This window comes from Plectropomus leopardus, chromosome 20, assembly GCF_026936395.1.
Source record: "Plectropomus leopardus strain MGB_pleo_1.0 chromosome 20, ASM2693639v1, whole genome shotgun sequence".
NCBI lineage: Eukaryota > Metazoa > Chordata > Actinopteri > Perciformes > Serranidae > Plectropomus > Plectropomus leopardus.
In genome coordinates this window covers 1687836-1703614 of record NC_142195.1, presented here as the reverse complement: position 1 = coordinate 1703614, position 15779 = coordinate 1687836, and the positions used below count along the sequence as shown (strand labels likewise).

Here is a 15779-nt window from a genome sequence, read left to right as displayed (position 1 = left end):
TACATTTCAGCATATTATACATACTTTTTTAAATATTTACAAACAAGTGGTAATTGTTTACTATTAAAGTATTTTATTCTATATTTGTATATACTTTTTGCTAGGACCTACTACTTACTTCCTACTTGCCGTAATTCTCTGTGCTGGCATTAGAGCGACTGTGACAAACCACAGATTCCCTCTGAGGACCAATAAAGCATTTCTGATTCTGATTCTTACTTTTTTTTAATTTCAAGTTTCTAGGTGTTCACATGACTATGAAAAGTAGATGCATTTCAGTTGGTGGTGTGAAGCTGTGGAATAGTATGAGCATGGAGCTAAAGCAATGTCCAAACATGATCCAGTTCAAAAAGAGGTACAAAAAGATGATTTTCACAAGGTACAGGGATGAGGGTGGGCTTTAAAAATCACTAGGTGTTTTCAAAGATGTATGAGTATGTTTATGTGTATAAAATATAAATATATTATAAAATATTTCTGGTAATAACTTTATAATAAGATATAGAATCTGGGTCATTATATGTTTTTATATATGTATGTGTGTGTGCATGTATGTATGTGTATATTTGTGTGTATATATGGTGCATATGGGTATATGTTGTATTTGTATATGTTTTTTCTTTTTGGTTTTTTGAAAAGATGATTTTTTTTGGCATTTTTGCCTTTACTTGGACAGGACAGAAGATTGATAGTGAGAAAGGGGGAAATAGAGGGGATGACATGCAGCAAAGGGCTGCGAGCTGGAATCGAACCCACAGCTGCTGTGGCAAGGACATTGCCTTCATGTACAGGGCAACTGCTTTATCGGCTCAGCCACCCAACGCCGCCATATATTTGTATATGTGATATTTTTCTTTAAAATGTAGATAAATTACTAAGTTGTGGAGAAGGGGTAGGATTAAATAAGTGTAAACTTCTTCCTACTCATTTTTGGGCGTATCAATGCTTGTAAATGGAATTTATGGAACATGCTTTTTACTTTATTCTACCTATGTCTTGGAACTGATTTAACTTTTTGTTTGTTTATTTTGTTTTCAAGTCTGAAATAAATTTTAATTAATTAATTGTTATACTTAATGATAAAATTTGAATTTGCAACTTAATTACAAAGAGCACTGTCCTGCCTTCTGGACTAATTTAGAGGTCAAAAATTGTATTTTGAAAAGTGTTGGGGGGGCACATCTAGCCCATCAGCAGAAGAAATGATGTCCTTTGCCTCTAAAAACAAACACTGCCACAGAGCATTATCTATGAACATTTCAAACAGATGTGTATCACTATGTTCTCAGTATTTATGTGAGTAATGTAACTAGAATGCCTGGTCCAGAGCATGATGAGGATGCACTTGGAGTACATACTTGTTTTTCTGCAGGAACTTGTTGAGCGGCCCCAGCTCGGCCAGCTCCATGACCAGCATGAGGCTCTCTGCCTCGCAGATCCCGATCATCCGCACGATGTAAGGGTTGTCCAGCTGCTGCATAACATTGGCCTCTCGCAGCATCTCCTCATGCACTGACTGGTTGTTGTCATCATTCTTCAGGATTTTGACTGCGACTGGTTTCTCTATCCTAACACACAGAGAGGGTCAGTGTTAGGACCACCGAGACACCTGGTTCACGCTCATTCACCACAGATTCTCCACACATTTGGGCTCATTTTGACAACACAAAAAAATGGTTAGCCACATATAATCAGTGAAAAAACACAGGGTTTTGAATGTAAAAGGACAGACAAGCACACAAACTGAGTCAACAATATCAATACAGAGTGTGCGATAAAGGTTGTGGCACCAAATTAACCCTTCAAAGACTGAGCAAATTGTTATAATTTCATTCAAAAACTTAGGGAGAGAGGAACAAACTACTTAAAAAGACATGGCCCAAAAATGAGCAAAAAAATTGTAAAAAGATAGCAAGAAAATGAAAATGGTAGAATTATGAATTTTGTTTTCTAGACATTTTCTCTTTTTTTTGATAATTTCATAAATTATAATATTCCTCCCCTCTTTTTTAAAACGTTTTTTAAGGTACCTTTCTCGCAATTTGTGGGTCATTTCTTGATCATTACCTTTTTCCCCTTTTGAAAGGAATCAAACCAATTGGCTCAGTTGTCAAAGTGCCAAATAGCTTATGAAAGGTGTCTGAGCATAGCACAAGTAAACTGAGGTCAGCTTTACATTATATAATCTAGGAAGAAAGATGAAACAAGAAGAAAAATCAGCTCACAAGATAGAGATATTAGTATTAAGAACCTAGTATCTAATATCTTTATCTTTAACTGTAGTTGTAATTCACACTATATTATTACAGCCTTCGCTACTGCTGAAATGAAGTGAAACAGCCATCTTGGATTTTGAGGACAGGTTGGTGAGGTTCTCCCAATTTTTCAAGTTGGAAAACTTTAGGGGTGTTCATGTTGAAATTTCGGACTGGGGAATCAGTAATTCTAACTTCTCAGTTCAAAGAACATAATATTAAACTCAGGCTGCTGAAGCCTCATATTAGTGATTAAGTTTTGAATGTATGTTTGCACAGAATGAGGACTTTGGATTTGTTCCCCTATTACTTACATTAACCCTCCTGTTCTGTTCAACTTTAAGGAACAGCAAAAATGCTCTTAGATCAGATTGACTCTGTGTATGTTTAACCATCTGAAAGTAATAGATACTTTCTCCATAAACATTATCTTTAGTTCAATTTTCAATCAATTTTATTAATTATTAGTGTTATAAAGTTTCTCACCTCTTGCAGATCATGGTTTACTGATAAGAATTCACTAATTTTCCATTAAAAAAACCAATCAAACTAATTTTTCTGTACACTAGTATAAAAAGACATTCACCACATGTGTTTCAACATAATCTTTTTTTCAGCATTTTTTGAAATAGATTCTGTTATGGGGACATGATTGATTCAACAATACATGTCTTGTGTTAGGTGTCAAATTGACCCTTTAAATTCAAATTTACATCTTGAAACTACTTTTCAGCAACGCTTACAATTTTTACAACAGAAAACCTGAACGAGAGGGTGTGTGTGTGTGTGTGTGTGTGTGTGTGTGTGTGTGTGTCATGCTCCAAAACATATTTAAAAATATTTTCCCTGTATATCCTGTCACTTTGACCCGCAGCATAAAAGGAGGCTAAAAAAGCATGTTAGAAAGGGATCTTTTAAAGTTCAGTATTAACAAGAAGAATGATTAGAACAAGAAAAACTGTTTCAATGTTGCTTAATTTAAGATGGACTGAAAAATGTGAACAAGTCCTTTAAGGTTGTAGTTGATGAATACTTCATCAGCTGGTCACTGGGAGTGATATTGATGGTTTTTACGTTTTGTCTGCTGGAAGCTGCAAGAGGTTCAACTCAAAAGGTAAATAAAAGGGTGATAATAGACATCCTGCTCCCGTTACTTGTTTAAATCCAGCCAAAGACAAAGGGCTCCTGGATGCCACTGGACAACTTTTTGTATCCAGTGAGGCTATGATACATGCCGTTTTGAGACAGAACTGAGTGGAGTCTCTGGATAACTGGAACTGGGATATTTTATTGCAGGATCTTGGGAGAGTTTATCAGTTTCATCTTAAACTGGATCATATTTTCCTTTAATGCAGTTTCAGTGACGTAGATACTGACTGATTATAATACAGGTGTTGTGTTATTTGTATGTACGACAGAGCCTTTGTCATTGCTGCCCAAACCTTCTGGAACTACTAAACACTAAACTAAACTACTACTACTAAACATCTACAACTCAGACTCACTCTATTCATTAAAAAAAATTATCTCAAAACCCACCTTTTCAAAAAAGCCTACAATACCTGTCTCCACTGCCTCCCTAAATATGAACACTCATATTCTCTGAATTTTGTATTTGTATTATGTTCTTTGTGTTTGTATCTGTTCTGTTCATGTACACATCTCTCAGTATTTTGTATTCTTTATTTTGTATTTGTATTTCTTTTATTTTTGCATTTCATGTAAAGCGTCTTTGAGTACTTAAAAAAGTGCAACACAAGTCCTATCCATTATTATTATTATTATTATTATTATTATTATTATTATTATTATTATTATTATTATTATTATTATTATTAATGTTATTAGGTCTAATGTGGTTAGCTTACTTTCTCATCTTGTAGATTCCCTTCATGACTGTCCCAAAGTTCCCAGAGCCCAGTTCTCCATCCTCCAGGTAGAGCTGGCTGCGATCCACTGTGGAGCTTCTCAGTTCGTCTGGGTCTGCGTACGGACTCTCATACACCTCTGTGTCCATCGGCATGGCCTCTGATGAAGACATGACAAGCTCACATTAGAAGAATGAGTGATGGACATGTTAGGGCCACAGTTTGCCCCCAGGCTGGACTTTGGACAGGCCTGCTTTAAAGGAAGGCTTTTAAGGAGAAGAGTCTGTATCTGTACATTTCTACAGAAATAACTGTGATTACAGACACTTAAAGAGTGTGCAGAGCCGCTAATAGCGTGGTGAAGTAATGAGTTCAAACATGCAGAAGTCTGTTAGATTTTTTGCACTTCCAGTTACTTTGTCTTAAAATTTCAGGGTTTTTTGAAAGGGTTTTGGGTAAAATGCCTTAAATAGGGTCTGTGGATAACACAGGCTACTGATATTTAGATATGTTAGTCCGTATAAACCCAATTTTTAAACTTACGTTTTTTATGCGTCTTTAAAAAAGGTAGTTGCTAACAAGTTAGACGTCATCACACCGAACGCAGAAACTACTAGTGAGACTAGCATGACATAGCCATAATCATTAGCTACATCAGGTCACACTAACAGCAGAGAGTTTAGTAGAAATTAAGCGCTCAATCAAATCAGAAGTTAAAGGATTCGGGGTGCCGATGTCGTGCGACCACAGTGTAGTTCATTTATAGCCTAACAATAGCTTTCTACTTCCGGAGATTTCATTTACGCTTCAATACACACAGATGTGGTGTTCATCTGTGAAGACTATCATGCTGAACAAAACATGCAAGTATCATGAACTTGTGTTCGTCACAGAGCTTATTTTTTGGCGATAATTGAAAATCCCATGCAAAAATCCCATAAAGTTTTTGACGAGGGAACCAGTGCCATGCTAACTTCCTGGTTGACCTACAAAGATGCGTCATCCCCTCACCACTCTATGGAGCAGCGAGTTAGCACTTTTAGCAGACTCTAGTTCTATTGAATGCAGTGTGCTTCCACATGGATATTTGAAAGAACATACCTTTGCTGGCTGCTTGACTGTTGGGCACCCTGGTCTCATAGGGATTGAGATTATCCTTGGTGTTGTGTCGAGATCCGCGGTTCTGTTGTCAGTTTATCAAAGAGGAAAATGTTTGAGAGGAAACACAGAGCAATAACAAATCCAGCAGAATACAATCTGCAATGAGTGAATCCATCAGTACTCAGGCAACAGTCATGTTTTTCATGTGCAGCAGGGGGCCACTCTTTCTATGGAAGATGTATTATAGTGATAGACTTGCTCTCTCGATGTCCAAACAGCTCTCATTTTCAGAACTCTTTCTAGCAATAAGTTTTCATTAATCAGCGGTCTCTGAGTCAGTATCACTATAATACACAGTGTCCATACAAAGGGACGAGAGGAAGATAATAAATGCACAGGGCCAACATTTTCATTCATATGCATTTATCGAAGGGCTGTGGGACATGTTTAGTAACTAATTTACTGTCCAATTGTTCCTCCGACTAAATTCTAACAGTTTGATTTCAAAGATTTGTTGACTTTAAGACATGTCTCATACCCCGGCTTTAAACACATATCAACATATCAAAGCATGTTCACATCCAAGAGATGAGAATATACAAATAATAAAAAGATCATTTTATTGTGCAATTCAGCAAAAGCTGGAAACACTGAAGTCTAAACACAAAGCAAGGCATGAAGTGCAAACAGGTAAAAGTGGACAAAGTCTTAAGTGTCAGGCAGATTTGATTTCAGGGGCCCCTCCTTTCAGTAACACACATCAAAACAGGTTGACAAGGCTGTTCAAAACCTCCGGCTGCTCCAGGACATGCCCTCTTCTACACAACCAATGTGTCCTTTGAGACCATCAATATCCCACAGCTCGCAGTAAGCCCTACGTCTCCTGAACTTTGTACTTTTGTAGTTTGTGTCTCATCTTGGACAAAGCAACAAATGTTAACATTTTATTGCATCTGTGCCCCAACCAAACCTAACCACTGAGGAAGGGGACTTGCAGTAACAGGGGAAACACTGTTTGATAGGGGAACACACTTCGATACAACACCAGCTTTGGCGATACGGTTGCCTGCTGACATCTGTCTGGTCAGCTGCACCGTTGTGTTCATCTCGTACATAGGAGCAATTTCAGGACTGCTTGAATATGCAGAAATATTATTGTACTATGAAATTTAATCACATCATGATTAATGCTGACAGCCTTAATAGCAAAGCATTTTCTTCGAAAGGTTTCTAGAAAAAAACTATACAATTTAGCAGTATAAATTCTGGAAAACAGAGACAAAAGGCAGCATGAAAGAAACACTTCCACACAATCTAAGAGAACTGGTGGACTTCAAAAAAGGTTTTTAAGGTGCAATAATTCTTCATATCACTGTCTTAACTGCAATATTTTGTGGAATATGTCAGCTATGGCATTCTTCTGTGCAATTATTTTAATGTGCATTATTCATCCAACTCTTAAATGTAGGCTATATTAAATGTGTGACATATATTGTGTATAGTCTTACTGTTATTCTTACTTTTGTATATCTCTGTTGTTCATTGTAGCATTGAACAATTTTAGATTTTGAACTTACATACAAGCTTTATACATTGCATTGTAGCATAAGGGACAGTTTTAAATTTTACACACTCAGCACATTATCCATATTATAATTTAAATATTCACAGATTAGTGCTAATTGTCTTTTACTGTATTTCTTTACATGTATATTTGTATACACTTTACATATTCAATATATTATACATACTTTATTTCTAAAATTTTAAATATTTACATACAAGTGCTCATTGTTAACTGTTATTGTATGTCTATATTTATTTTATTTCTTTTATATACTCTGTGCTAGTACTTTAAAAAAAAAAGTTGACTTCACTGACTTGACTAAAATTACATCCATAACTACAACAAACTCAATAATTTGTTTTTTTATTTATTATTTATTTATAATTTTCTCATCAAACTAAATAAAATTAACCTCCTGAGCAGTGTACAGTGTATATGGGGATGTTGGGGTCTTATTTAAAGGATGCAGGTGTCGTGCCTCCCGGATTTGGTCAATAGAAGATGTGGAGGAGCCTTTGGAATCAGACAGACATGTGAACCCATGATGTGAACACATGTTTGGTCATGACATGCTCACACAGAAGGAGGGAGCTCCTGATGAGGTCACAGCTCTGGACTGCTGGCTGTGCTCAGCATGTAATAGCAGTGAGAAACCTCTGGATGGTGTTAGATCATAATCATAAGCAGGCCCACTACTTGATGTCACACAAACTGAAAATAAACTGAAAGAGTTTGTGTGTGCAGTCAGCTCTGATCTCTGATCTGGGATCTGCCAGAGGGACAGAGGAGGGACGTGATAAAGAAAAGCACAGAGAGTGAGGGAAGCTGTGGTGTGTTAGCAGCAATCCACACTGAAGCAGAATCACACATGGAGGGGTTCTGGAGGGAGGGGTTTAACATTACTGGGTTCAGCAGGTTTTTGTGAGGAGTGTTAGTGCACCTTTTTCAGGCCAGGGATGGGAACAGTTCTGAGTCTGGAGAGAATTCCACCTGCAGCATTGTGCTAAAATCCAAAATGTCAGAGATGTTATCAGAGGGCAACCTGGTCATGTTATGGTCATGCATGTGATCATCACGTCAGATTCAGGGGAAAGGTTAGCTCCTAATAAGGATGTGTCAAGATTATGTCTCATCTGACTGAATCATTCCACCGCAAACTAAAGAGACACTGTTCAGACAGCAAACAGAATCTCCACATTTGTGTCACTGTGCAGTACTCCTGTCAGGAGGAAGAGAAAAATAAAAAATGACTGGTTCACCCAAATTATGGAAAAAAAATGTATTTTGTCACCTCCCTCTGGGGGTATTCATGCAGACAGGATTTTGGCCCTGGTTTTTTAGATATCTGCATATCAATATGGATAACAATTTTAAAAAGGAAATAAACAGCTAAGTCGTCCACAGAGATAGCTGATGGGTTCCAAGATGCATTTGGGCTGATGCGTTCTGCCTCTCCACACAGACTGTTTACCTGCTTCTCAAACCTGACTGGACATGTACTATTATCAATACTAATCTTCCAGATTCAGTTTCCACATTTAAGGGTGAGGATCCTTTTTGATAAAGCTTATAGTTAGGGCTGGCTCAGGCTTGCCTTGGACCAGCCCCTAGTTCAGCTGAAATAGGTCTTGTCTGCTGGGGGACTTCCTATGATACACTGTGCTTCTCTCTCCTTCCCTCTCTGTCTTCATCTGCAAACCCTCATGTCCTATTACTGCACAACACTAGCTTGGCCTCTTCTCTGGAGCCTTTGTGGTCTCTTGTCCTGTAGATTTCATGGATCGCGGCTGCACCTGGATCAAGGTATTCCTACACAGTCACTCCTTCCTGAGATTTCTACCATTGGCTTTATAACTGAATCTGGATTGACTTGACTTGACTTGACTGGTCAAAACTACTTGACCTACAAACTGAAACTAGAATGCTTCCAATATCTGTTTCTAGAGAATGCAGTTACATCAGTAATCCCATAGACAAGTATCTTAAAACCTCTGCAAGTAAAACCAAAACTTTCTGCATGAATAAATACCACCAGAGGGAAGTGGTTATGTTATGTATGTAAAAGTTATGTTTTTTTGTGATTTGGTGAACCGACTCTTTAAATCAGCTGTCCACATGCAAACACAGAATTTGTTTCAGTCTATGATGTTCTTATTCAGAATTGAGCTAGAAATATCTTATTGTTAGATAACATAGAAAAACAACCATCAGTTCAACCCATTTCAGACAAAATTTTGTGATTATAAAATGATCTAAAGATGAATAAATGAATAAGTGTCCTCATTTCCTTTGGTGAGACACACCAGTGAGTGGACAAACTTCCTGTATTTTTTGGACATACTGTAAGCAAAGGACCATGACAGTTAACAAATGCATTGAGGTCACCATCCCCACACGTGCACACACACGCACGCACACACGCACACACGCACACACACGCACACACAAACACACACACACACACACACACACACACACGCACACACACACACACACACATCTTACCAAGGCAGAGGATAATCCAGGATGGTCCCGTGAAAGGAACGTCTGTCCTATCGTGGCCCCGTCAGGTCTGGCGCAGGGCTCTGTTAGTACTCGCAGCAGGCCGTCTGGTTTGTATGAGTAGTGCTCCACTAGCTGTGGTAGAGAGACAAGTTCAATTTAGTCCAATTTGTAAACTTGATTTTATATATTAATTAATTTTTTTCTGACAGTGAAATGTTCAGACAGATGGAGATCAGATATGGAGTCAGGACGTTTTTAGCCTTTTTAAAATAATAAAAAATAAATATAAAATAAAAATTGATAAAAAAAAAATCTATCTTGCATCTTAGCATAAAGACTTCAGAGGGTAACAGCTGGCCTGACTGGAACTAGTTGTAGACAAACAGCAGCTGAGGGCAGACACTGTGTGCAGCCTCCTCAAGCTTTTGGTGCCATTCCTGTACAGAAACTAAAAGCCGTGCCCACCATCAAGTCTGGCAGTCTGTCCGTCTATAGCTGCTGCACACAGGATGGATACACTAATGACCACTGGAGGAGTTTACTTACTTTACACACAGCTTACAGGTGGTGTTTTTTTTTTAAAGCTGACTTTGTTCATTCTAATGTCATCATCTCTACATTGACTATTTGTACAAAAAACAGTGACTAAAAATTTATTGAAATAAAGAGAGCTGGCATGGCTCCACAAGATATACTGTATGATTCAGGCTATGTGGAGAAAGCATGGATCAAGAAACAGAAAAGGTTACAGATTATCTTATGGCCAGTCAAAGAATTCTCAGGAGGTGATGGGATGTGCTGGAGCAATTTGGACTCCTGACCTTGGGATTTCTTCAGGCCATGGCCATAGGAGCATGAATGTGCTCAGCACATTTCAAGACAATGTCTACTATGGATAACTATGTAACTATGATAACCACAACATGCACTAATCAGCTAAAACACGAAAACCGCTGACAGGTAAAATGAATAACTAGGATCATCCTGCTACAATATAAGGATGGACACTACTAGACATGCTAAACCCACCCAAACATTGTTACAAAGGTACCCCAGAGGCTGATCCTTGGAGGGGCCTCCTTTGATCAGACTTGGCCATGACCTGTCGAGGCTTGGACAAAGGACCTCTGAGGTGTTTTGCACCTGGAAATGGCCGGCGTATCCTTTGAATCCTTTGGGTTGTGAGGTGGAGTACCAGTATGTCCCACAGATGCTCGATCAGATTGGGTTCTGGGGAATTTGAAGACCAGGTTGATGTCTTGAGCTCTTTGTCAAGTTCCTAGGATTATTCCTGTGGGGTTTTCATGTTGTGGCATGGTGCATTGTCCTGCTGAGGGCATACTGCCATCAGGGAGTGCTGTGTGCACATGTACTACAATGCAATGTAGCAATAAAATCAATGTTATTCACTTCACCTGTCAGTGGTTTGAATGTTTTGGCTATTATAATATTTCTGCGAGAATTAAAGGGATCACTGAGCAACACATCAGACAGCTACTGGGAAACCATAAAGCTAATGCTAATTGTCAAAGTTAAAGATCAACATGTACAACAGGTACAGAAACAGAAATATGAAATCATTGTTAACCTGCCACAGGGTGTCAAACTTCTTGCCATCGGGGATGGACAGCTTGCCGGTCCGGTCCCTGTCAATGCGATAATGCATCACCTGTCCTTCATGGAGCAAACACAGAGCGTAGGATCCATTCGCATCTCTCTGTCGGATCCTGCACCCACAACAACAAGAAACAGAATTAAAGACGTCATTTATTCTCTTCCCTCATAGATGTGAATGATATTCTGTGAGGTGCCACACATACACTTGGACTTGCATTGGGTTTGTCTGGTTAAGTGATGTGTATACAGTGTGTTTTTTACCTTAAGGAAGTTATTTTGACTTTGACTGATTGATGTTTCAGTACATTTTGGTTGCCTTTGACCCTTACATAAACTGTATAATATAACACAGGACACTGTGTAATTGGCATGTCTTCTGGCTGCTAATCTTGAGTAATGCACACATCACCAAGACTGAAAGGTTATTAAAGATGACTGCCTGTCAGATCTGCAGTTTTTCTACACCATTGCAACAGTCTCATCAGGTTTCAACATGTTTACCACATGCAGTGAGTTACAGCGACTGTGTGCTAACAGATGGTGTTAAACAGTGTTTAGTATATCCAGGGCAACAAATGCCTCAAAATTATGCAATAAAGAAGCTACACAGCTAGCAGGGAACCTTCCCACAACATTGACTAACATTACCTACAAGTTAAAAAAAAACCAAATCAATTTAATCTGATGTTTGAAGAACATTTTAAGGATGTTTATTATATCAAATAATGTTCCCTAAGGTTATATGCTGACTAAGACATAATATTATAACTGCAACATCCTGAGGATGTTTTGGTGTTGTGGAGAGGTGATATATCATAGAATGTTCTTTTATAAAACATTCCCACAATGTTACATAAGAACAAAGTAAGAAGAAGACTGTGATTACAGAACTTTTTTAATGAAATTGTAATGTAATGTGACATAACAAAAAAATAATAATAATAATTCAACATTTTTTGATGTTTATAGAGACCATGCACCATTCTTAGAACATTTTTAGAACCAGAAATTGTTAGCTGGGTATTATGAAGAGAAAGTAGTCATTCATCACAACAAATGCATCGGCCCAAAGATGAAGAATAAGCCATACAGGAAAGAGACTGAGGTTACATGAGAAGCTCTACATGAACTGAAGAGTCTGCAGAGGAGACACATAATGAGATTCTCTTTGAGGACCAAGATTATTCATATCTTCTCCCCACTCTGACTCCACTGCCTCTGTGTGTCTTCAGACTTTATTCTTTATCAAACTTTTTTTATTCTTTTATCTGTGAAGTCACAGCTTTCAATAACAGCTCTTTGAAATATTGTTATGAATTAAAGAAGAGAGCAGAAGAGAAGAGAAGAGAAGAGAAGAGAAGAGAAGAGAAGAGAAGAGAAGAGAAGAAAAGAGGACAAGATATGATACATGTGATATGATGTATGCGCTGTGATGCAAGAAGACAAGATAAGACAAGATAAGATAAGATAAGATAAGATAAGATAAGATAAGATAAGATAAGATAAGATAAGATAAGATAAGATAAGATAAGATAAGATACAACAAGACAAGACGACATGATTACGATATGACACGATACGATTTGATACTCCACGACATGACAAGACAAGACAAAATAAGATGATGCTTTCCACAGTGGGGAAATCTGCATTGCCGCAATCTGTATTGCCGCATTGCCATAATTTTCATTTGATGCATTTAAGGCGCATGTAATTTTATGGTATTTCACATGAAATGTAAGACATGACATGTAAAGTACATATTACACAAAATAAATTCCTATAGGTACATGTGCTTTATCATAGGTGAAGTGCAGTGTCACATGTGATGAATCACACATGCAGATGGGACATACTGTCAACACTGATTCGGTTTCCAAAAAAAAAAAAAAAAAAAAAATCATGTGTAAAATATCTGTATTGTCTTTATATCTGAAATGTGAAGCCATTAATTTTACATGTGCTTTTTTTAAAAGGTGTTTTAGGCGGCAAACATGTGCCGTACGAAATGTGGAGCTAGACTAAATGTGCATGTGTGTATTTCTGATGTGGCTGATTCAAAGCTTGTTTCTTTGGCACTCTGCAGTCCATCTCTACTCTGAAAACAGGCGCACTCACTTTGATGCTATTTTTGACCCAAAGCTCTCATTTGACTGACGGGTATTTCCAACGCTTCTGTTGGTCTTGAAAATGTCACTCATGCTACACATTTAAATTCCCATACACTGTTCAAGTCATCAAACAGCCTCTCACCTCCAGCTTGTAGAAAAAGCCGCTGGCAGGCTGGCAGACAGAGAGCAGATCTGATCACTCCTGTGCAGTTGATTTTATAGATTCTACTGATCACAGTGGCTAGCTACGTTATACTGAAACACAGTACAGCCAACAATCCCATAGTCAGAGCTTGCAGTCATGTGAAAAAATTAATAATCTTGTCCTTATCTGTATATTTTTGCAATAATTACGTTAAATCATCTCCATCCAAGTATTTAACCCGTTGAAAACTGAGAAAATTTCTTTGAAGAACATATGAAGGCAACTAGCATCTTAACAAGAAGTGACCCCCAAATGATAGCAAGAAATTGGTAATAGTTACAAGGAAAATGAATATTAGCAATAAAATAAATAAAGAAATGGAAATGGAAAGGAACAAAAATAATACATGATTATGTCATAAAAAATCTGTTTAAAAATGATAATAATTTTGAAAAATATGTTTAAATATGATATTGATAGATATAGCTCTCCAGAGATTTTTATTAGCTTTTATTCTAAAGTAATTTCACAAATCTACTAATTTCTTGCAATTTGTGGGACATTTCTTGCCAAGTTGGTCATTGTTTTTATTCCCCCAGATATTTGAAAACAATCAAGCCAAAAAAAAAAAAAAAGAAGAAATAGTTAAAAATGAGTAAAAGTTACAAGGAAATTTTCTGAAATGAGCAAAAAACAAACAAACAATTAGTAAAATCTGAAAAGTATGTATTTATAATAATTAAATAATTGTCCAATTTTTTTTCCTTTTTCTTTTCAGAGTCATTTTTCTTGTCAGCTTTTATTACTTTTTTGTTGTGTTTTTGAAAGAAATCAAACCAATGTGCTCATGGTTTGAAGGTTTAAACACTTTAAATACATTTCAATGCAGCACATAAAAACTGCTGTTAATACAGATTTTAAAGTTAAACTGTGATAATTTTCTAAGGTGAAGTTCAGTATCTCCAGCAGCAGTGCAGAGAATTTGAACAGCAATTAGACCTTCAAAAATGTATTTGAAAAGTTAGATAAACATAAGCAATTTCACACCCTTTTAATTTTTTTATTCATTTACCTTTGTTTTTGTTTCGGCACTGGGCAATTATAAGATATTTTGAATTATCTATAAATCTTTCAACAGCTTTCATTTAATGGCTGCATCTTTGTGTCTTTTATTTTATTCTGCTGCACATTTCAGTTACCTAATAATTTTAATGTTAAAATAATGTTTCATTTGTCTCATGCCTCATGTCTGATATATTTGCTATATTTGTTATTACTAAAATAATTGTATTCAATTTTCGGTTTTCATATTCGCCACCAGGGAAGTTTTAATAGTATTTAACTTTTCTGCTCATGTTCTACTCGTACGTGCAATTATTTTTTTATGCACATATATTTTTTGTTTGTTAATATCTTAGTGTTTTAAGTTACAAATGTATATATGTATATATATTAATTTATTCCTTGTTTTGTGTTGGTACTCCTATAACCTCTAAAATTCAATAAAAATGATCACAGAAAACAGTACTAAACTCTATCTGTTATCAAACAGTAGGATATCTTGTCAGTTGATAAATGGGTGTAACCATTTTAAAACATTAAGAAGAAGTGACATTACAATAAGAAAGAGAAGCCCAGTCACAGAGACTAAACAGGAATTTGAATAGATGCTCTGTGTGTTTATTTATGACTAAGCTAGTTCCTTTTGTCATCTTAACATTATTCAAAAAACATAGAAAATGCAAAAATATTAGAGATATGTCAGCATCTTGAAAAGTAGCCTTATTTCCGATGATCTGATGTTTTTTTTTTTTGTCTGTCTTTGGCCATTCTTGAGTCTAAAGAATATTCTAGCCATGGACACAGTATCCGGAAATTTCTTGTAAAAAAATAATTTTAGGCTCTCGTTATAACATGAGGCTGTTTCAGTGGAAACAAAGAGTCTCTTTCTCTTTACTTCATGAGAAAAAGGGACAAAACAGTCACATCTCGCCCTGCTGTCTTTCTTCCTCTTGTCTGGCTACTTCAGGAAGTCCTTTGCAAACTGCCAGAGCGGAAACCACAGGGTGTATGTGTGTGTGTGTGTGAGTTTGTGTCTGTGTGCGTGTGTTTCTTCAGCCGAGACCACTGCCTCTCAACTGAAGCTTCAACACTCACTTTGTTCAATTAGCAAAGCAAGAGACACATTTTAAACATTCAATATTTTAAATGAAATATAATGTAAAGCACTATTGTGTTGTTGTGATTATTTATGTCTGCTTGGATGTCTGCTTGTGTACTTGACTCATAATTCACATTGTCACAAAGCAGTTGCATGACAACACCGAGGGAACACTGTACTGAAAGAGTTTTATCTCTACTGTCTCCACTGGACTTCAATCTATAAAAAATCATTCTAGCAGTGATCATAAGATATTTTGTTATATTTTGTGGCCTCAGTCTAGATATCATGATATCAGCGCCCTCAGCAAAATCACAACAGTACTGTATAACTTTTTACTTGATGATCCCATCAGACAATTACAATAACAATTAGATCACAAAAAGTTCAGTATGAGCTCAAAACAGCTATGCTTTACATTGGTGTCAATTTGACAAAATGTATTATAA

At 36.8% G+C, this 15779-nt stretch overlaps 1 protein-coding gene across 2 annotated transcripts in view; it reads right to left on the bottom strand.

Annotated features, from left to right (window-relative positions):
• syk (spleen tyrosine kinase) overlaps window positions 1–15779 on the bottom strand; it is a 33088-nt gene that overhangs the window by 4584 nt on the left and 12725 nt on the right. Inside the window, exons 4-9 of one of the 2 annotated variants that reach the window (XM_042509358.2) lie at window positions 10885–11023; window positions 9297–9428; window positions 7732–7794; window positions 5225–5306; window positions 4124–4283; window positions 1359–1568 (exon numbers count right to left, since the gene is read on the bottom strand). In XM_042509358.2, the coding sequence (XP_042365292.2) occupies window positions 1359–1568; window positions 4124–4283; window positions 5225–5306; window positions 7732–7794; window positions 9297–9428; window positions 10885–11023 (786 nt within the window). The remainder of the gene's footprint in view (window positions 1–1358; window positions 1569–4123; window positions 4284–5224; window positions 5307–7731; window positions 7795–9296; window positions 9429–10884; window positions 11024–15779) is intronic. The other variant, XM_042509359.2, reaches the window with a different exon arrangement.